The sequence below is a fragment of the Helobdella robusta genome (assembly GCF_000326865.2).
Source record: "Helobdella robusta unplaced genomic scaffold HELROscaffold_25, whole genome shotgun sequence".
Taxonomy (NCBI): domain Eukaryota; kingdom Metazoa; phylum Annelida; class Clitellata; order Rhynchobdellida; family Glossiphoniidae; genus Helobdella; species Helobdella robusta.
Window position 1 is genome coordinate 2,437,294 of NW_008704310.1, and position 23,735 is coordinate 2,461,028.

The 23,735-nt window shown below is 32.7% G+C and overlaps 5 protein-coding genes across 5 annotated transcripts; 1 reads left to right on the forward strand and 4 right to left on the reverse strand.

Moving 5' to 3' along the window:
- Nucleotides 1-485: 485 nt before the first annotated feature.
- HELRODRAFT_173194 (hypothetical protein) lies at nucleotides 486-2,240 on the reverse strand (the record flags this gene model as incomplete). Its single annotated transcript, XM_009019794.1, has 4 exons — nucleotides 486-657; nucleotides 782-867; nucleotides 1,407-1,487; nucleotides 2,172-2,240. 4 exons carry the CDS (start codon nucleotides 2,238-2,240, stop codon nucleotides 486-488), a joined length of 408 nt encoding a protein of 135 aa, XP_009018042.1.
- Nucleotides 2,241-5,268: 3,028 nt separating this feature from the next.
- Nucleotides 5,269-6,319, forward strand: HELRODRAFT_173195 (hypothetical protein; the record flags this gene model as incomplete). Its single annotated transcript, XM_009019795.1, has 3 exons — nucleotides 5,269-5,323; nucleotides 5,712-5,769; nucleotides 5,833-6,319. The coding sequence occupies 3 exons, from the start codon at nucleotides 5,269-5,271 to the stop codon at nucleotides 6,317-6,319; spliced, it is 600 nt and encodes a 199-aa protein (XP_009018043.1).
- Nucleotides 6,320-8,793: 2,474 nt separating this feature from the next.
- HELRODRAFT_173196 (hypothetical protein) lies at nucleotides 8,794-10,820 on the reverse strand (the record flags this gene model as incomplete). The annotated part of the gene is made up of 3 exons (XM_009019796.1): nucleotides 8,794-8,880; nucleotides 8,935-9,212; nucleotides 10,772-10,820. The coding sequence occupies 3 exons, from the start codon at nucleotides 10,818-10,820 to the stop codon at nucleotides 8,794-8,796; spliced, it is 414 nt and encodes a 137-aa protein (XP_009018044.1).
- A 1,093-nt stretch (nucleotides 10,821-11,913) lies between these two features.
- On the reverse strand, nucleotides 11,914-12,602 carry HELRODRAFT_173197 (hypothetical protein; the record flags this gene model as incomplete). The annotated part of the gene is made up of 2 exons (XM_009019797.1): nucleotides 11,914-12,207; nucleotides 12,480-12,602. The coding sequence occupies 2 exons, from the start codon at nucleotides 12,600-12,602 to the stop codon at nucleotides 11,914-11,916; spliced, it is 417 nt and encodes a 138-aa protein (XP_009018045.1).
- A 418-nt stretch (nucleotides 12,603-13,020) lies between these two features.
- On the reverse strand, nucleotides 13,021-18,035 carry HELRODRAFT_173198 (hypothetical protein; the record flags this gene model as incomplete). Its single annotated transcript, XM_009019798.1, has 3 exons — nucleotides 13,021-13,122; nucleotides 15,935-16,256; nucleotides 16,351-18,035. The coding sequence occupies 3 exons, from the start codon at nucleotides 18,033-18,035 to the stop codon at nucleotides 13,021-13,023; spliced, it is 2,109 nt and encodes a 702-aa protein (XP_009018046.1).
- Nucleotides 18,036-23,735: the final 5,700 nt, after the last annotated feature.

Below are 23,735 nucleotides of genomic sequence, written 5' to 3' on the forward strand. Positions count from 1 at the left end.
TTTTCAGATGTAAATTCCGCCGTTTTTGATTCTGACATATATACATTTTTATTCATCATCTTGTTCACATGACGCCAAAGCTGAAAAGGATTGTTTTTGCAAAATGCTATCTGATTTTGCCAATAACAATTTTTCTTTTCTATCAGCCACATTATTCTGTCTTGTAGGACATCATATTAATTTTTTCTATCATCATCACCATTGGTCTTACGATATTTCTTTTCCATCCTCTTACACCATCGTTTAGTCTGAACACAATCTTCATCAAACCAAGGAGTTACCGGACACAATTTACAATTCACCTTTTTAATTGATGCATATTTATCTGCCAAACGTCTTAACTCCGTCACACAGCATTTCATCAAGTCTTCAGCGCAGGCATTATCAGCTGGGACACAGCCAGTGATGTTGTCATCAAGTAACTCCGAAATGCAGCTTTGTCATATCTCCTCCAACATCGTACTAATTCTGTTATTATTTGTGGTTTAGTTTTGCGCATGGGCAACAGATACGTCACCAGGGCATGATCTGAAAAATCTCCTGGCGACATCCGTAATCTCGTAACCCGGCCACAAATCCAATATTCCATGCTTAACGTGAGTTTCACCGTGCACGAACCTGACTATATCAAATGTTGCAAGAAAATCTTCCATCCGCCTTTAGGTTATCAACGTCCTCTAGATAAAATCACCAGTTATCAACATCGGAACGTTATTTACAGACAGTCCCTCAACCACATGAGTTAGCTCATCAAAGAACAACTTGTCAGCAGCTTTTGAACCCGGGCGATATATCGCCATCAGGATAACCGATGCGTTTGCCGCTGAGATTTCGATGCATAAACATGTATATCGTTGCGCTTGTCTTCTGACAAGTCGTGTTGCGAGAAGTGCGTTTTATTATTGGACAGTAGGATATAATGCAGGTAGATAGTTGAAGCGGATTAGTTTTGTGATGAGAGATTGTAGTTGCTGAAGTTGTTGTGTATTAAAACCAGACCAGGAGAGAGCTGCATATTTGATGCGTGAGATTATGAGTGATTCAGTGATGTCGAATAATTTGATGCCTCTGAGACCATGTGAGCGGAGTGTTTTGTAAGATGACTCATCAAGTTCACATTCCGTTGGATTAGGTTTTTTTAAACAATGAATAAATATTGACTTAGATCTTCATAAATTATGTCGCTGTTAAAAATCTCATTCAAAATCTCTGTCAATTTTTCAATGCCAAATTCATCAAGGCATTTAATTTCTTCAACAACTTTCTCATCTGGACCTGACAAAAAAAACGGCACGAACTTCAGATCTAAGTATCTTTGGTCCTTCTTCGTCTTTTTTAATAAGAGGCTTTTAACCACGGATATTATCAAATAGATCGTTAATGTATTCAGTCCATCTTTCAAGTACTTTTTCTTTCCCAAAGATTACTTCACCGGATTTAGCCTTTATGCATACAGAAACGGGGTAAAAACGTAGGAAACGGCGCTTCTGTTGTTTACATAGAATAATATTGAAAACTTTAAATTTGGCTCCACCCTTCATTAATATTCATGACCAACCGAAGCGCTTAGTTTTATTGTAATAAATTATTGAACATTATATTTTAAAATGTTTATTAATAATTTTGATGTCAAATAAAATGAGGTCATATATTAAAATATAAATTAAATATAAATAAAATATGTATTAAAATTAAATATAAATAATTAAAGTATATATTAAATTTAAATGTAATAGTTAATCTGTTCGATCTTATATAATATTCTTTCCTTTTCTTTTTGTTATTTCCTCTTCCATTCTTCACTTGCATTTATTTATATTTTTTATTAATAAAAATTTATCGCTTATTTAAGTTAAAAATGGCTATATAGCCCTCAGTTGAAGGAATGAAAATGTTGGAACAGATAGGTTGTATTTTGAAAACAGAAAATGCTGTGAGGTGGGCAAAACAGCACGGTTTGATAGCGACCACGATGACATGCCACTGTCTTGCAGACATGAGGTTTACATACTTTTCAAGCTTAAACATTTTTTCTCCGTTAACAGTTTTTCGTTATCGTTTCATACTACTGCGTTGCATGCTGTACAGTTTTCTCGTTTGTCAGATTTTGATTTTTTCAAAAATAATAAAACAAAAGATTTGCAGAAAGCACAACAAAGACAGATGGTTACTTGTGGAGGTGTAGAAACTTTAGGTGCCGCGCCACAAAAACAATTAGGCATGGAAGTTTCTACAGCCATAGCCAAATGTCGCATACAAATTGCATTTTGGTAAGATTTTTTTTCATTGTTCATAAAAAAATTTCATTTCTTTAAGGATGATGAAGCGAATTGTTTTAAATTTAAACAGATAACGTATTTGTGGTCTATCAAAGACGTTAGCTAGGCTACGGTTTCGGCGCTTTTAGATTTGGACGTCGGGCACACATTACCTGACTGGTTCAATTTCCATCGGGATTTATGCATGCCAACTTTATTTATCACCCGACTACCAACTTCATCTACCACATGACCACCGACTACACCTACTACTTGACCACCAATTTTACCTACCATCTGACTACCAACTTTACCTACCACTGGACCACCAGCTTGGAGTGAACAAGGCGCAAAAAGTAAAGAAAGGCGTAAAGAAACAAATTTCAAATTCAATTCACAATGTTTGGAATTTTTTTTCAAAAAAGTTTATCCTCAATGATATCATATACTTCAGTTCAATTAATTTACGACAGCTTTATACAACTCTGAACCTAGGAAGAGTGCAATAGATCCCTAAATTTTTATTCCAGATATACGCAGTTCATAATCTGATTTAACCGATTTTATGTTATATATGTCAGTAACAAAGTACTGGTACGAAGCTAAAGCGTCTTCACTAATTTTTTTATTTAATTAATTTTTCAGACCTACTTTAAGATTATAAGAATTAATTTGTTGAAACACAGACACGAAGGAAACGCTTATGAATGTAATGGAATGTGAATACTGTGTGTGTGTTAATTATTTTCAATCGATTGTTGGGAAAACTAGAAAGCAAATCAATATTTCGTAAGTTTTTTTTAACGATTTGTTGAGAAAATCAATGTTTCGATTAACCATCAAGTAATTAATTATCGATGTCACCTGAAATTTCATGAATGATTATTAGCAGTTTTATGATGTTGTATTTAAAATATACAGAAAGTTTCTTGTTTTGAAATGAAATCTCAAGATGATAATAATTTTAAATTAATAATAATATTAGATGGTAAATATTTTATTTGTGGCAAATGGCAAAGTCAAGCGAAGGCTACTATCTGTCAGGACATAATTCATTTGAAAAGTAAGGATAATCCATGGATACTACTACTATATCTACTACTTCTAAAACAATTACTACTACCGCCACAATTACAACAACTACTACTAATACTACGACTACTACGTACTATCACTACAACTACTACTGCTGCTACTACTTATATAGCTGCTAAAACTATTATCAGTGCTATTAATGCTACTACTACTACTACTACTACTACTACTACTACTTACTACTACTATTACTACTTATTTTACTACTACTACTACTACTACTACTACTACTACTACTACTACTACTACTACTACTACTACCACTTGAAAAAATAAAATACACACATATTGAAACACATTTTTTGTACTTAAATGCAGCGTTTTAAATAGAAAAATTGACACAAAATTGTGTGATAAGTTAAAAAAAGGGTAGCCAAGTAATTCCCAGTTGTCTGAATCTGTGAGTTTATTAATGAGATTCATTTTCAATGACTAAACAATTACTTCTTAATAAATTTTTATGTAACAAACGAACTAACACAAAGCTATTTATTGGTGCTTGAAAAGAATTCAAAACTTTAACTTTTTAACATTACTAAATTTTTTCATTCAAAGGTCCACAAAGGGACCACAAAGGGTTAACATGTTGTTAACAACATGACATTGTTGTTAATTTTCACAAAAATATATCCATAAGGGTATCCGTAAACATATCCACAAACAAAAACATACACAAAAAAAAACATACATTGCACATAAACAAATGTTTTATACAAACATACGCACGCACATAGTTAAATTACACTGTTGTTGTAAATCGTGCTCTTACATGGTTGGTTACTAAATGGTGTCAAGTCATTTTCGACATGAACTGTCTATAATTATTTTGGTAAAGTTCCAAAATGCCTGATGTTATCGTTTGCTCCGTCTGGACGTGAGTGTCTGTCTGTTTGTCTGTCGTTTATTTATCTGTTTGTCTATCTGTCTGTCTGTTTGTCTATCTTTTTGTCTACGACGATGATTAATGGTAGGGGTATAGTATAGTTATAGTATAGGGGTATAGTGGTTATGCTGATGTTTTTAACGTCAACCACAGTAAAAAATAACAATGGAAAGTAAAGCAAAATTTAAATTAAAATAATTAAAAATATTGAGCATTGTTTGATTACAAAACAAATTGTAATGTAGAAAAAAAATTAAATTCTGGCAAAAAGAGTGATAATAATGGTAATAAAAGCCGTACACAGCCAGACAGACTATGTTTGTGTTGCTAAATTGTTACATAAATAAAATTCATAAATAGGAAAATATAATAAGTATATAATTATACAATATTTAACAATATTAAAATGAAAAAAAAGAAAAAGAAAGAGTGGCAACTTCCAGATTGTGATCATAATTATTTAGCAAGCAGAACTACTTCCTCGTCATAAACGGGCATAATTATAAACCCACAGTAATTATGTGTCTGTCTATGTATGACTGTGTGGGAGAGAAAGAGAGGGAGAGAGAGAAACAAAGTTGATGATGATGGCGTGAAAGATGACGAAGATGATGATAAAGAGCCGTAAACTGGTTGATAATAGTTATAACAATGATTAAGAAAACGTGATGATGACGATGATAACGATGATGATAATAAAGATGATGGTGATAATAATGCGAGTTCCAATGAGGAAGATGCTGGGATGATGATGCCGACAACGTTTTAAAGAAAATTGATGATGGTTCAAGTTTAATTAAATTATAAAAGTGCAGTTACAATGATGATGACGATGTTAGTGATGATGACGATGCTGGTAACGATGATAATGATGATGAAAGTAATGATGATGACGATGATGTATATATATATGTGTGTGTATACAAAATTTGTATATATATATATACACGCAAATGCTCTCATTCCGATTTGCAGATCAGTGTTATTTAATATAAAAAATATTTATAGTTTATATCTGTAAACTAAAAAATTATGGCCCCGGACAACAACAATAATAATCTGGATGTGGATGGCCATCAAAATAAAAGTTAGCAAATATAACTGTCTGTTACATTTACTCCGAAAGTTAAAAATAGATATTACAAGTATATGTAGTTGATATAATTATTTATTTACTGCTAATGATTAACTATTAATCTATGAACAATGTAAACCTATGTTGCTGGTGAAGGCCCGGGAACAGAAACAAGTACAGGTTAAAATTGGCAATCAATATGCTTAATCAATATTTTATATTAAGCTATTAGTTTCGATAATAATAATAAAAAAAGTGATTATAAATTTTATATTTTATACCAGTTTATTTTATATTTAGGAATGAATCTTAACACCATCTAAAATTTATAATGTTAAACAATTTAAATATTTTTTAAATAATTTTATAAAAGTCGTAAAAAAACCAGTCAAAAAATAAGAGGAAGTGGTCAAAGGGGATGGAGAGGACAGAGACAAGCAGGAGGATGTAGAGGACAGGTAGGTGGATGGAGAGGACAGGCAGGTGGATGAAGAAGACAGGTTGGTGGATGGAGAGAACAGGCAGGTAGATGGAGAGGACAGGCAGGTGGATGGAGAGGACAGGCAGGTGGATGGAGAAGACAGGTTGGTGGATGGAGAAGACAGGCAGGTGGATGGAGAGGACAGGCAGGTGGATGGAGATGACAGGTTGGTAGTTGGAGAGGACAGGCAGGTGGATGGAGAAGACAGGTTGGTAGATGGAGAGGACAGGCAGGTGGATGGAGAAGACAGGTTGGTAGATGGAGAGGACAGGCAGGTGAATGGAGAGGACAGGCAGGTGGATGGAGAGGACAGGCAGGTAGATGGAGAGGACAGGCAGGTAGATAGAGAGGACAGGCAGGTGGATGGAGAGGACAGGCAGGTGGATGGAGAGGACAAGCAGGTGGATGGAGGAGACAGGCAGGTGGATGGAGGAGACAGGCAGGTTGATGGAGGAAACAGGCAGGTGGATAGAGGAGACAGAGAGGCGGAAGATGGGGACAGAGGGGTGGTAGGGGTGGTTGTATAATTATTAATTTTTAATTTTATTAACATTTCAAATGTCTGTATGTATGTCTCTGTATATGAATGTTATATGTTGTACATATGTTTTATTATATATATCGATAATCACTAATACGGTATAATTCATTTTTTCATTAAGCCTTTTTTTCTCACTATTATTCACATGTAATTTTTTCCATAAATTATATATATATATACTTTTTAATATATATATGCGTGTGTATTACACTATAATTATTTATATTCATTAATGGCAATATTTATATGACAGCATAACACCATTTGCAATCCTGTGAATATGTATGCGTATGTTTGTTCATCTTTGTTATTGTACATTTTTACGGACATTTAGCAAATTACTTTATACAAAATATTTCATATAAACATTATACATACATATATGCTCATCACGAAAATTACTCTATTGATGTTTTTATTTTTTGAACAGTTTATTTTTTACATTTAGTAGATTTTGATTAAACATTTATGTATTATATTATGTATTATTGGAATTTTGAACTCGAGTAAGAGCATCAAGACCAGGAGAATTAATTCACACTGATGTATGTGGTCCTTTTTGCTTCTAATTTCAAAATTATAAATACTTTGTTTTGTTCAAAAATGATTTCACAGGCTACAGATTTGTTTACTTTGTTGAACAAAATCAGATGTACCAGAAAAATTCTGACAAATGCTTGCAGAAACAAGATCAGCTGGTCATAAAGTCTCAGAAGTAATAAGTGACAATGGAGGTGAATTTGACAACAAAGAAGTCAGATCAATTTTGCAAAAAGAAGGAGTTAGACAACGCCTAACTATGCCTTATACACCTCAGCAGAATGGTTGCAGTAAGCGTGATAATCGAACGCTAGTTGAAGCAGCAAGAGCCATGAGACTGGCTCATGAAGAACTGCCTCAGGTCCTCTGGACTGAATTAATTAATACTGCTGCTTACATACTCAACCGAACTGAACCATCTTCTGTAAAAGGAAAATCACCGTATGAAGTGTGGTTTAACAAGAAACCTAAGATAACACATCTACGAATCATTGGTAGCAAAGCCTATGTTCATATTCCTATGCAGAAACGACGTAAAATGGATACTAAAGCTGTAAAGGGTACCCTCGTTGGATATGAAGGTGACGATGGCTACAGAATTTTTGCTTCGATCAAGAGATGTTATTTTTGATGAAAAGATTGTCAAACCAAATTCAGTGATTTTGCAAGAAGAAAGTTGTTCAGATGATAAAGTTTCGATTGATGTTGAAATAAAAAATGAAAATAAAGAAACTTTGATTAAAGAAAGTATTTCAACTGATGAAGATGTTCACAACCGTAGTTCAGTTTCATCTGATGAAGAAGATCAATCTGATTGTTGTAATCAAAAGACCAAAGGTATGGTTTTACGTGACAGAAATAATATCAAAAAGCCATCTCATTATGATCCTTTTGTTATGTCTGCATTATGTGAAGTACTTGAACCAGAGAGCTACAAAGATGCCACTCAAAGAGATGAAAAAGATGAGTGGTTTAAAGCCGTGAACAGTGAAACGCAGTCATTAGAGGAAAATCAAACGTGGGATTTGGTAAATATTCCAAAAGGTCATAAGGCAATACCATGCAAATGAGTCTACAAGGTAAAACATAATCCAGATGGTTTTGTTGAACGTTTTAAAGCCAGGCTAGTGGTAAAAGGTTTTTCTCAGAAAAAGGGAATTGACTATGGAAAAACCTATAGTCCTGTTGTCAGAAGTTCAACTATAAGAATACTATTAAGCGTTGCTGCAAATGAAAAGATGTCACTCATGCAGTTTGATGTGTCAACAGCATCTCTATATAGCAAACTAGATGAAGATATTTACATGGAGCAACCTGAAGGTTTTAAAGATAATTCAGGAAGAGTCTGTAAACTCAAGCAAAGTCTCTATTGACTTAAACAAGCTCCAAGATGTTGGAACAAACGTTTTGCTAAATTCTTGAAAAAGAGACATTTCAAACAAAGTGATGCAGATACTTGTTTGTTCATTAGAATACAGGGAGGAAAAAAACTCATATTTTTTTTTATTCTTTAAAAATCAGGATCTGACAGACGCAGAAGCTGTAACAACATGCAAGGCAGAAAAACAAAATTAAACAAATAAGTGAGAAAATAAATACAAAAGTGAAGAAGAGAAATGATAAAACATGAAAAATAAAATATGTTAGAATAAAATAAATAATAATAATAGGAAAAATAAAAGAAAAGTAATTGACGATGGAATATAAAATGAAGTAACGGCAAATTGATAGACTAGATGATGACTTAGTGAGGTGGTCGATAAATAAAGGCTAGGCCTGTGAAAGAAAAAGTTTTAATGAGTATTAATATGTTTGATGACTTATTAATAGACAAAATGATGACTTAGTGAGTTAGTGAGGTGATCGATAAAAGTGAGATGATCAATAAGTAAAAACTAGTTCAGTAATGATAAAGTTGTCTCAAGTGCTAATATGTTTGAGGTGTCTTGTGATGAAGGTCTTTTCCTGGTATGTAGATTGGGCGACGACTTGATAGTTATGTCTGCGCTGATGAAGGTTGTGTGTTGTAGTTTTGATTGGTAGTAGTAGAGGATGGATGACGTGGTTGTTGTTATTTTCTATTTTCTTGAACAGCCTTGAATCAAGTGTGTTGAATATCTGGGTGACGGTAGGGTATGATGCAGGTAGGTAGTTGAAGCGAATTAGTTTTTTGATGAGAGATTGTAGCTGCTGAAGTTGTTGTTGCGTGGCAAAACCTGACCAGGAGGGAGCTGCATATTTGATGCGTGAGATGATGAGTGATTCGGTGATGTCGAATAATTTGATGCCTCTGAGACCAATTGAACAGAGTGTTTTGAGTGCGTGAAATGTTTGAAAGCCTTTTGTGATGATGTAATTGATATGAGGTGCTATATTGAGTGTGGAGGTGAATGTGATGCCTAATATTTTTAGTTGATTTGTGCGAGTGATTGATGGATGTTCAGGAGGTAATGTTATTTTTTTACGGCTATTGTGAATGATGAGTTCGAATGATTTATGACTTACACTGTATGTTGATGATGGACTAGTTGCAGGAACCGATAAAAAAGAACTAAAAATTTTTGAAAAAGAATTAAAGTCAGAGTTCAAGATAACATCTAAACCTGCAACATATCTCCTTGGATTAAAGATTAATCAAGATGAGAAGGGAAACATTAAAGTCAGTCAGTCATCGTACACAAGAATGATTCTTGAAAGGTTTGGGATGAGCCAGTGTAAACTCTGTACAACTTCGATTACAAAATCTGAGAAGTTAAATGAAAACAAAAATGAAAACGAGCAGTTGGTGCATTGATGTACTTGATGATGGGAACAAGACCAGATATTGCATATGCAGTTGGAGTAGCATCCAAAAGTTTGGAGAAACCCAGCAAGTCCAATGTAGCACAAGTCAAGCAAATTTTCAGATATTTGCAAGGCACAGCTGATGTCGGTATTGTTTACAAGTCTGGTCAAAACAATACACTTATAGCCTACAGTGATGCAGATCATGGAGGAGATAAATCTAGTGGAAGATCGACATTAGGTGTAATCTGTATGTTTGGGGAAAGCGTGATCAGTTGGTTTAGCCAACGTCAATTCTCAGTGGCGATTTCAACTACAGAAGCAGAAATCGTTGCCGCAAGTGAAGCAGCTTGTGAAGTGATATAGCTCAAACGATTGTTGAACGACATTGTAGATCTAAAGAAAAAGCCAGAAATTTTTGTCGACAATGAAGCAGCGATTCGTTTAGCACATAATCCAGAACTTCACAGAACAAAGCATATCCACATTAGACATTTCTTTGTCAGAGAAAAGGTTGCAGAAGAAGAAGTTTCAGTTGATCGAGTTGCGACAGAACTTCAAGTTGCTGATGCCTTGACAAACCAATGGTAGAACCAAGACTTAAGAATCTGATGTGTGTGATGGGTCTTCAGAACATTTATGTTAAGGTCGACTAATGTTTTAAATAAAATGAGAAAGTGTTAACTTTTATGCTTTTTCTTTTCTGTTGTTCCGGTTGATAATAAACAAGTCAAGAACGTTGCTAAGTTTATTTCTCTTCTTTTAATAATGTCTTTCAATATTATATCGATCTACGACTGACTGTATGGTATGAGGCAAGTCAAGCTATAAAAACCATGGATATATATAATGGATATGGCAAGTCTCATATGTATATATATATATATATATATATTCATACATCGGTTAAAATAAATTTTGCAAAAAATTTTGATCCATAGAACCAAAATCGTCAGTGAAAAATTAATTTTAAAAAACATTTAGTTTTTTATCTATGTTTAGAACATCGTCTAGTTTTCGATTATCGTCATAGATTCCGTTGTTGAGTTATTACCAAATAAGAATTTCGCTTTAAAAAACTAGAAACATAAGTTGGTAATGTTTGATTGCTAACGTTGCTGATAGGTAAAACGTGAGATAGGTACTCCTATGGTATCCTCCATGTTAACAAACAATCATAATGTATTTTTAATAAATTAACTCCGCCCATTTTGAATTATCTAGCGCTTGATTATTTATTTATATCAAATTGAAAATAATTTAATACAAGTTAATTCTTAGGTAAGTAATTTAATACAAGTTAATTCTTAGGTAAGTTTTTTAGATCATTACTTGTCAAATATCAATAGCTTATGGAGTGGTTAACAAGGTTAGGGCCTCCATTTTAAAAAATTTTTCAATCATTTCACAAATGATTGAAAATTTTAACTACTCCATGTTTGTGAAATGATTGAAAATTTTGTTAAAAAGAGGAGGCCCTAACCCTAACCCTGTTAACCACTCCACAAACCATTGATTGTTATCAAAACAGAAATTTACTCATATTTCAACTTTTTTTTATTTAATGTTCACTATTTCAACTATTTGACAAGTAATGATCTAAAAAGCTTACCTAATTAAATTATTTTCAATTTGATATAAATAAATAGTCAAGCGCTAGATAATTCAAAATGGGCGGAGTTAATTTATTAAAAGTACATTATAATTGTTTGTAAACATGGAGGATACCATAGGAGTACCTATCTCACGTTTTACCTTGGTGGTTTCAGTTGCGTTGGGCTTTTTTAATACTAATTTCCAAAATTACAAGTTGCACTGTTGTCTCTCACTCTGCTCTGCAATGGATATTCTGATAATAATCAGGCAAAACCTTAGGATGGCACTGGGAAATTCCATAAAATAGTAAACAAAGAGTTAAAAATAAATCCAGCTTAATTTGCGCCATTTAGCTCCACCCCTTTTTAATATTTATGTTCATTTTTAATAACCGTTGTATTTGTTGATGTAATAAATGTTTGAATGCGCAATTTTTAATTTTTCTTGTCTTGTAAAATAATAAATGATATTTAAACGCGGTTAATTTTTTCGTCCTTTTTAGATGTTATTTAAAAATTTTATAATTAACGAGTGCAAGCCAAAACACTTTTTTTTTTTAGAAGTTAATGATTTTATTTTATCGTAATAAATGGAAAATACAAATTACTTACAATTTAAATCGCAATAAAAAAAAGTAACAATTAAATTTAATTTAAATGTTTAAACAAGGTAATATGTACGGATGAGCTCAAGAGCTTTTTGAAACCGCACATCATGGTCCCTGATACCGCGCTGCCACTTAAACTCAACGAGATACGAAGAGACGTGATCATCGCAGGTACCATGCATCCGTTTAAATTTATCTTTGGCACTTCCAAAGATTCTCAATGGCATTAGTATGCGCTCCATTTGGAGCAACAAAGCCATATCGATGATTGACAGTGTCGTGTGCCAGTCCCGTAACTCTGGGAATGTTCGCATAAGCGGCCCACTTGTCAGACCATATTGTCGTGTCTGAATGAGAATTAGATAAAATGTTAATACAGGAAAGGTTAATAGAAAATGTTAAAATCATTACCGGGCAAAACATGCCGTTGTATAATGGGCAGCAAAGTGGCCGCATCACGTTGAGCCACCTCTTCTAAGAAGGCTTCTTTGGAAACATTATCTATACCGCCAAAAACCCAACGCTGCCGAAATGGCCTGGCCCTTCCATTCCTTGTCCTTTTGTTACTGGACACCAGACTCTAATCAATATGGACAATTCGACCAGGTCCACCAATTACTTTTGGGTTGTCTCGTACCCAATCGGTACAGAGTTGGCGATGGAGGTTGAACCAGCCAGGCAACGTGTTATTTTTATCTATTTGTAGCAACGAAGCTGTCGCTGCCTGACTGATGTCCTCCATGCTTGTCAGGTTCGTCACTAATATAACGTCAATAATCAAGATCAATGAAACTAGACAATCAACAGAAATTATAATTTAATTCGGCAACAGAACATTATAATAACATATTGAATATTTTTATCGTTCAAAATTTCTTAAGATTATTTTTATATATTAGTTTAATATTATTTTATCCGTTTTGGCAATATTTTAACAATATTCTATTCAATTCAACGTTTTTGTATTAAATTTATTAAATAAATTTAATTTCAAATAATATTTATTCAAATTTGTTTTCACAATATTCATTCCAAATTCGTTTTCACAATATTCAATTCGCTCGTTCAACAACGTTCTATATTCGTTCTAATCTCTCCTCGTTCAGTTCTTTTATCGCCCCTTATCTCCCGAAACAAATGTCATAGCGCTCAACTTTTAATTATAATATAGGTGACCTCCCTGACATACCCCCCACCCAAAAATGATGACAGGGGGGAGCAATGTCATCATCCGCTCTTTTATTCCTCATCTTTAGGCATCTCTGAGTTATCAATGGGTGGATTTCGTGATAGGAAGTCCGCTACTACGTTCTTACAACCTGGGTGATATCTAAATTCTATATTATATTCCTGTAATGATAAAACCCAGCGGGTCAATTTAGCGCTTCTTGGAGCCGTTTCCAACAGGTACTTCAATGGGTTATGATCGGAAAATATGACTATCCGCGACAAACATATCCACTGTCGGAATTTCTCCAATATCCAAATAACGGCAAATGCCTCTCTTTCGATCGTTGACCATTTTGTTTGTGCTAATATTAATTTCTTACTTGCAAATGCGATAGGCAATTCTTTTCCTTCCTCCGACCATTGTATTAAACAACCCCCTACTGCTACCTCACTAGCATCAACGTATATTCCGAATTCCTTAGCAAAGTCGATCGTATGTGTTGCGGTAACATCCATTAATTGTTGTTTTATCTTATTAAATGCTTGTTGATGGATTTCTTCCCATTGTACTTTACTGGGTGCATTTTTGCGTGTAAGGTTGGTGATGACGTGTATCGTATCTGCCAACATCGGGATAAAGTTTCTAAAATAACTGAAGAATCCAATCATCTTCCTCAGATCTCTTTTCGTTGTTGGCGGGTTCATTCTATCTAAAGTTTCTAATTTTGATTTATCTATTTCTATGGATCTGGATCCAATTATGTGTCCAACAAACTTTACTTTATTCTGGGCGAACGTAGATTTTGTCATATTTAGCGTCAATCCCGTTGTTTGTATCACGCTTAAAAACTGGTCTAAATGTTTCATATGGTCCTCCCATGAATCTGAGAATATTGCGATATCATCTATAAACGGTTCAGTGAATTCCCTAACATCCTTCAAAATCTGTGTTATTCCTCGGACAAATGTATTCCCGGCTGATTTGAGGCCAAAAGGCATTCGGGTAAACTCAAACACACCTTCTTCACAAACAAACGCAGTAAGCCATTGTGATTTTTGCTTCATCGGGATTTGCCAATACCCCGACTTTGCGTCGAAACAACTGATGTACTTTGCTCTACCCACCCGCTGTAATACATCTGGTATATCCGGATTGGGAAAGCAATCATTCGCAGAAAATTTATTCACATAACGGTAATCTATGGCGAGTCTCACATCTCCGGAATTTTTCAATATGCAAACCATCGGGCTTACCATCTCGCTTTTCGACGGTATAATGATTCCTGTTTCTAACATATCTTTGATTTGTAGTTTCACTGATTCTTTTAACAATTCAGGTACTTTGTATGGTCTAAATTGCTTGGGTACAAATTCCGGTAGCATTTTGATTTCATGTTCGATGGCTCTATATAATCCTGGTTGGTTGGAAAAAGCTTGTCGGTGTAGTTGTATTACCGTGTTAATCTCTTCTTTTCCCAGCGTCGAAAGATGATCCAACTTTCGGGGATCTAGTTGACAATAGATATTCTGATAGTCTTTCTCAAATGTTGTTATTCTACCTAGTTCCACATCCTTTTCTCTTATGAGGGTGCAGCTCGATATCATAGCTTGTTCCATCCGCTCATAGTATTGTTTGATTTTATTGGCGTGAACATGTTGTCGTTTTCTATCTATTTCAACAATATATGAGTATGGTGACTTCACTTCTACGATTACGCCTGGTCCCCGCCATCGGTTATGAAGTTTACTTTCCCCTAAATTTGTTGACAAAATAACTACTTTATCCCCCAAATGATATTTTCTATCAGTGCTTCTTAGGTTATAGAAATGAGCATATTTGCCTTGCTCAAGATCCGAATAAAACTCTGCATGTGCCTTAGCATAGTCTAGGTTTTCGTTCAAGGTTTTCAAATATTCTTCAGTTTTTTTTCCGACATTGAATGGTATATGTTGCTCCTCACTCCATGATTCCCTCAGCGAAGATAGTGGTCCCCTGGGTATTGTACCAAAAACCAAGGTATATGGGCTAACGTGCGTAGTTGATGAGGGTTTTTCCCGTAAGCTCCAAAGAACAAAAGGCAGAAATTTATGCCAATCCTTTGGGTTCTGTTGTGCCAATTTAAAGATCATCGTCTTAAGGCTCTGATTACAACGCTCCACTAAACCAGCAGCTTCCGGATGTCCAGGAGTATTAAAACGCGGACTGCATCCTAATTTTTTCAAAAATTCTTGCGTCAGATTACTGGTAAAATTAGTCCCACGGTCAGAACTAATAACTTGAGGAATTGAAAAAATCATGAATATTTGAATTAACGCTTCACATATGTTAGTGGCCTTCAAGGTTCTTAAAGGATATGCCATAGGCCATCTAGAAAATTTATCTACAACAACCAATGCATAATTATAATCTGGTTTTCGCTGCGTTGTATCGTCAGTTGGAATAATTGGTCCAATACAATCCATTATTAAATGGGTAAAAGGTTTTTCTTCGTCCCTTGGTATCGGCGTAATGGGGATTCTTTGAGCGACCTTGATGGGAGCTCGTAATTGACAGATTGAACAAGTTTGGCAGTAATCTTTAATCTTTTTTTCCATTCCAGGGAACCAAAAATTCAATTTTATTCGGTGCATCGTGGATTTCATAGCCATATGTCCTGCAAATGATGCATCGTGTCCCATCTCTAAAACAATGGGCACTCTATTTTCCGGTAGACACAACTGAAAAATTCTTTGACCTAATAGCTTATCCTGGTGATAAAGAAGGTTATCCTTTATAATAAAATTCCTTTTGCCTTTTTTCGCCCATTTCCAGCAATCAGTTAACGAAGAACAAGTCATCTGTTCAATCAATAGTTCTTTTGCATTCGCTGATCTTTTAGCTACATCCTCTTTTGTCGATAAAACCTTTTGTTTCACATCCTCATCATCATCGTCTATAGCATGTACCGTTACGATGTCAATTCTTTGTATTTCAGGTTTCATATCGTTATTCATGTCAATCGTCATACTATTCTTAGTGTGGGATCCGTCGTTGAACAACATGGCTACTGTGTCTTTGTACTCCATCTCATCATCATCTCTGCTCCCACCATTTCTGTTCTCGTCATCTCGGCATTCATCAATTTTAATTTTTTCATCATTGTTTAGGTTCTCCTTTTCATCATCATCGTCCTTGTTCTTGTCGTTGAAGTAATTTTTATTTTCGCAGTTATATTTGTTTCTGAATCTATCATCTCCATCATTGTTTTGCTCATTATAATCATTGGTTCCGTCTTCATTAATTAAAGCATTCGTCTTTGTCATTATTTACTTCTACTAACTTTATTTCATCATGGTCGGCGTTATCGTTCTGAAGGCTTTCGTTAGCTTTGCTGGCAATGTGATGGTCTCTGATTAAAATTGGTATTTCCTTCTCTAATTTATCTAACCATTCTGCAATATTCGGTGTTATAATTATTTTTTCGTTTAAGTCTGGTATCACCGCAAATAAAACTGGCGTCGGGGGTACAGTATATGTTTTCCCTGGTGAATTATTTATTATTGGCAGAACTTCTAGCTTCACCGTATCAAACACATTCGCTTCGCCTCGTAGTCCAAGAATTGAAATCTTTCCTTGCACTTTCATCTTTGACGGTTCGATGAGATCTCGTCGTATACAACAAATCTCTGCGCCTCCGTCGATCAATGCCTTTTGGGGTAGTACACCTTCAACAGCAATATCGACGAATTTTCTTCTATAGAAATGTTTCCACTGAATATCTCGGGTATTTCGATTATATTGATAACTATTGTTTACTTCCAATCTGCGCTGCACTGAATTTCTTTGTATTTTAAATGAATTGTTGCAGTTTTTTGATAGATGACCAGGTTGTCGACATTTAAAACATAATCCTTTTCTCATAGCTTCTTCTTTAGTTTTGTCCAATATGCGTGGATTCGCTTCCTGTCTTGTATCAAACTGAGTAAATGCAGTGTCAACAAAAGAATTTTGTTCCGTTTCACGATGATATGATCTGTTATTATCCTTGACGTATGTCGCGGCATAATTATCAGCTATTCGTGCTAACTTATCACAATCTAACCAGCCATCTTGCTCCTGGCTAAGAACGAAATTTAAACAGTCTCTGGGTAGCAACTCCTTCATTCGGTCGGCCATTAATAAGTTCACTAGTTTATGAAAATCTGTTCCAATCTCTCTGCTTTTAAGATAAAAATTCCATAAGCTTTTTAACTTCGATAATAATAGTTGGTACGTTTCATTTGGTATTTTTTTCGTGCCGAAAAATTGTTCTCGCAATTTGACTGGACTGATTCTAAACTCGCTCAGTAGAAATTCTTTCAAAGTATTATAATCATCTAATTGTTGCACTGTTAATCGAGTTATAATAGACTTCGCTTTATCGTGTAAACACATTTGAAGAAGTCTTGACTTGACATCTTGATCAACTCCATTAGAACAGAAAGCGTTTTCGAGATGTACAAAAAAAGTTGGTAGTTCACTAGGGTTTTGGGGCATTTTCCACAATTGTTCTTTCATCGTGTCGCTGAACTTTTTAATTCTATTAATTAGCGAATTACTTTCCTTTTGTTTTAATAAAAATTCTTCCCTTTTTAATCTGAGTTCATCTTCTTTCAATCTCATTTCATCTTCTTTTAATTTTAACTCTTCCTTTAGTCTTTCTTTCAATTCGAGTTCTCGTTCTTTCAGTTCAAATTCCCTCGCCGCTTGTCTTTCTTTAAATTCAAATTCCTTCGCCGCTTGTCTTTCTTTAAATTCAAGTTCCTTCGCCGCTTGTCTTTCTTTAAATTCAAGTTCTTTCTCAAATTTCCATCTTTCCGTTTCAGTTACGTTCTGGGGAGGTTCAGATGTTTCGGTCAGAAGTTCTGTTCTCATCAATTCGCTAGCGAGACATGCATCGATAATCTCTTGTCTTGACATTGATCGTACCTCTGCCTCATCCCTTCCTGATTTAATCATTTTCGTCATTAAGCGCTCGGTAGACATTTTTTTAATTTCTGCCAATTTATCCATTATATTGTAATGATATAATCAATATTCTCAAAAATTTTTTTTTTTTTCCTTCTCCTTTTTTTTTTCTGTTGATAGTAGACCTGCCTAGTTATCCTGTCGACTGCGCCAGATGTCAGGTTCGTCACTAATATAACGTCAATAATCAAGATCAATGAAACTAGACAATCAACAGAAATTATAATTTAATTCGGCAACAGAACATTATAATAACATATTGAATATTTTTATCGTTCAAAATTTCTTAAGATTATTTTTATATATTAGTTTAAATTTGTTTTATCCGTTTTGGCAATATTTTAACAATATTCTATTCAATTCAACGTTTTTGTATTAAATTTATTAAATAAATTTAATTTCAAATAATATTTATTCAAATTTGTTTTCACAATATTCATTCCAAATTCGTTTTCACAATATTCAATTCGCTCGTTCAACAACGTTCTATATTCGTTCTAATCTCTCCTCGTTCAGTTCTTTTATCGCCCCTTATCTCCCGAAACAAATGTCATAGCGCTCAACTTTTAATTATAATATAGGTGACCTCCCTGACAATGCTCCAATAATATGTCAACTGAATGAACAAAATTATTATTGTTTATCATTCTAAAATTTAATATTTATAAAATATAATTTATGTTAAGAATAAAAAAAATAATAATCATGATACATGTGCTCATTGGTAGCTTACATTTTTCATAAAAACTACCATTTCTAATGGATTTTGTTCTGCTGCAGGCCGTATGGTTTGTACAACGCCATATCTATTCATCTGCTGCTTTTTTGGAATTGTACAAACGCATAACTTTTCCACAAACGCATGTCATTCCAGACGACAGCAATCCGTGTTGTATCGCCCAGTCCACTGCTTTTTGTTTCGAATTTATGGCGTTTGTCAATTCCATTAATGACAGACTATTAACGGCCGGAAAGTTCATGACTACAGATAAATTCAAAATGTCGAAAAAATGACAGAAAAACCAGACGAAAAAATGACAGAAAAAACAGAAGAAAAAATGGCAGAAACATACGCGTTTTTATTTAAAAGTGAAACATACATTCATGAAAAGGGCGCTATAAAAATTAAGTGAAACATCATACATTACGGAAAGGGCGCTATAAAAATTAATTTGATTGATTGATCATAATTTATTTTATTAATAAAATAAATCAGCAGTTTCTTTTTAAAATAATTAACACAAGCCGTTTTTAAAATATTTATTATTGACAATTATTTTGAAATGAAAAACAAATTAAAATTTTTAAAATATCTATTATTGAAAATTAATTAAAAATTAATAAATGAAAATGATTGAAAAAAAGATCTTTTCTTGTTCTCGTCTTGTAATCTAATAAACATAAATATTAAAAAGGGGGAGGAGCTAAATGGCGCAAATTAAGCTGGATTTTTTAACTCTTTGTTTACTATTTTATGGAATTTCCCAATGCCATCCTGAGGTTTTGCCGGTTTATATAACCGTATTTAATCGTTAAATGGATATTGCCATTTTTTGGTGCATTAGAAAAATCGAAGATTTATTCGTTAGCGATCCTCATTTTTTTGAAATAAAGATTTCTTCATTCATTTTCCCAGCACCCGCGAATCACGATGATGATGGACTTCATTCATATCATTTCATTAGAAGAGTAAGAATCGTTCCTAAATTAAATTAGAATCTAGAAAACGAAAAGAAGTCGGTAAAAATTTTATTGTAAAAATGAAATGTTATTAATATTTAAAAAATATAATTCATAATCAATTTATTATATTGTTATAAATAAATTATTAATCAACTAATAATTTTTAAATTAAGTTAAGATGTAGTAATTCCTGTGCATATGTCCTAAACTAGAATCTTTCAACACCCCAAAGCTTACAATACAAAGGAATATTTGCTTTCAACATAACATACCCAAACCAAATTTAATCGCACAGAGGAGGTTAGGTTGAAATTTATTTTGGTAGTAAAAGCAAACAATCTTTTTTTTCTTTTCAAACTTTAAATTATTTATTAATATATTAAATTAATTATATAATAATTTGTTAAAATCAAATTCTTTAACTTAACTATTTCATCTATAATGGACATTATTAATATATTAAAAAAATAATAGCTTAATTAATATTAAGCTAATATGAAATTCATTATGCCATTAATTAATTTAAAACGAACAACTGTTGATTTTTAATAGAATTGGTGTGTAATGTTAAATAATTTTTAGTTTTACATTACTGTTTATAAAATAACCCTGAAGGTGCTAGATCATGAGCATGTATATTTTTATATTTACGTATAAGTAAGTTGTTATATTTCTTGCTTGTTGATTATAAAACATCTATCTTGCTATAATTAGTAATTAACTTAACTCGTAGTTAGATCAGTCCATTTTTTTTTATTTATGGATTTCGGTTTTGTTTATTGTATAACTGCAAAATGTTTGATTTACATAATTATAAATTTATCTTTCAACTATCTTAAAAAGTAAAATATATATATATATATATATTTACAATATTTTATAAATTCTACCGAATGTTTGGCGTTAATATGTTTGTAGTTCGTTTTTACGATTTTTCTCACTAAAGTTTTTTGGTGAATATATATATATATAAAGATAAAACTAAGGCTGTAGAATTTGCTTCTGATGTAGTCTATTAGAAGCACTGTACAAATTCAATAAAACAATTGATTTAATAAATTTAAATTGTATAATTTTTGTTGCATTTTATTATTTAATTTACTTTTGATAAAACTGCATGTTGATAGAAAACTCTTTAGTTAAGTTAAAACGTCTTAATGTTGTATATGATGATTTTTTTTTGTTAATTCATAATAGTGGTTTGCATTCTGTACATCATTGAAATTATTTTCCATGTTAAATAAATCTTTGTTGACACATTGTGGGAGTATGTTGCTTTCAATTACAAGTTTTTTCTTAAAACAATAATCATTTATTTTTAATAATCTTTCTGATTCTTGACAGATCGTAAATCATTAAAATTTATTGCTTTTACCAGAAAATAAATAAATGTATCATTTTACTTTTAATACTCCTTTCGAGGGATATGTCAATTGTATGATGAGATGATTTGATGATTCGCTAAATATGTTTCTACTGGCTGAAGTCAAGCATTTTCTGCATATTTGTAGGGATTTGTAACAGCATATTAATGCAAAATTTTAAATGAATTTTGGAGATTTTTACATTAGAAGAAAAAAGAACCTGCATTCTGCACATGACATGGTCGGTTTTATAGACTTCACCACCCACCTGCCATGTATGCAGGGCAATTGCTGACAATATACTGCTGTGACGCATGCTCCACAAATACGTTGTCATCAAAATCTGCCCCAAAAATAATGTTACTAAGCAGTTCTTCTGTTTCAAATGATGACACATTTCCTTTGTTACCTGTGAATTGCAGAGTAGCTTTAAATCTATTCAGTTTATAATTTTCATGTCAAAATACTTAGTATAACTGTTAAAAATTTGCAGCAAATCTTTTTGTAAACATTGCTGAATTGTTGGCAATTTATGCGACTGCAGCATCCACCTGCATACAATTAATTTTTTATGTTATTTCATTATTATGACTTAAGTCAGAAAGCTTAATACCTGATCTTCTTACATAGTTGAAATAAAGTTCCAGTGCATCCTGACTGAAACGGTAAGTTGTTCATTCAACAATTCTTTCGAAATATCAATTATTGAATTTATGGTTGTACAAAAGACCATTATGCACATTTTATGCACATTATGCACATTTTTCTGAAATTGTTTGTAATTAGTTTTAGTTTAGATATTGAAATATATATAAAAAAGAACCTTTGAGTTTTGTAAATGTTAACACCATCTAAATTTTTCAAACTTAGTAAGTAGGCTTTCATTTCATAAAGTTTATCTATAGTGGCTGTCAGGTTGCTCTTTGTAATGGATTGCTTCCATTCTCTATCTAGCATCAGTTTGTGTTCAATATATGGAAAAGATCATTGATGTTTTTCACAAAAGCTATTGTTTCAGAAACGTCAGAAAAAACATCAAATCCGTTCAAGAGTTCCAATGATTTAGCCACAGAGCAACTAAAGACTTGAGTTGAGATGCATATTTAACTTTCATCTTATGCTTTTCAAAATTTACATGATTTTTGGTTAATTTATTTTTTAATTTCATTTTGATTTGTTGTTGATAATTAACTAAGTTTACGATATGATTACATATTCCTCATTAATTTCAGCATGTGGCATGCATCAAATATGATATATATTTTCTGGCCGGTTGGTGGGGACAAAAAACTTGTTTGCATGTTTGGAAATGTGAAAGAGCATCTAAGCAATTCACATGCCGAAACGTTAGTGGCCAACCCATTTATTACCAGTGAAACAACCCTAAAAAATAAATATAATGTATAAAAATTTTAACATATTTTTAAGAAAAACAAATGTTGTTTACCCTAACTCTGGCATTATGTAACTTATCAATGGCTTTCTTTATAAAATCTTTCAACTTGTGAGATGATAATTTCTTTGTATAAAAATAAGCTATTTAATGCCTCCAAGCTTCTCTCAGACCAACAACATAAAAAATCAACACCTCTGAAGCAACTATGTCCTCATTCCCATCTCCATAGTTAACATATCCAATAAAGTCATCTTCACAAATAAACAATGCGTTTGATAATTTATATGCTTAACATTTAACATCAATAAAGTTTAAAAAATTGAAGACAAATGCTTATAGTGAAATGGGAAACAAAAAAAATCAAGAAATAAATAAAATACACAAGGAATAAACTAGCATATGCTACCAAAATATGCTATATTTTAAACTCACAAATTTACAAACAAAATATATTTTAAAAAACCTACCAATTTTCCTATTATACGTTATTTGAGGCTTTATTGATATCGAATCAAGGATTAAAGAGAATCTGCAATATTTCATTTGCAGTACATATTTCTTTATATAACAATACTAGTTTACAGAATATCATTATTAACAAAATTTTACTTGTTCAATGTTCTCGAGTGTGGCAGTGTTAGTCCACTTTTTCTTAAAAATTGATATGCACGAGGACCATGAAAATGCAGCTGCATATAAAAGGTCTTGTAGCTATCATTATATACTTTATTAACTCTTTTAAATGGTATGAGTTTTTTATCTAGAAGCAAAAAAAAACAAAAAATTAATCAAAAATTCAATTCATTTTGCTATGGTTATATAACATAAAACCTTTGTATGTAGCTAATTCATTTTTTAATTTATTACATTCATTCATAAGTTTTCTTATTGTCGCCTGCAGCATTGTGATTCTGGACTTGTAATACTTTGATTGCCTTTGCTGTTGCTTGATGAGATGTGCATCCATTGAGCAAAACGTCTAAATATGATTTAAATTTGAAAGTAAATAGCTGAATTTAAAATTTTTCATCTTATATATATATATATAACATATATATATATATAACATATATATATATTAAGGTGTGTCAAATTTTAAAAAGTTTTTTTTTTGAAAAAACCAGGGCATGGCAAAAGAAACTTTTTGATGTCCTGTTTCCGTTGGTATCTTTCAATTTTGAATAGATGCACTTTAAGCTTGGTAAATTTTGAGTGAAAGTTTTACAAATATACTACATTATTTACGGGAGAGCGGGTAACATGACTAAGTTGAAT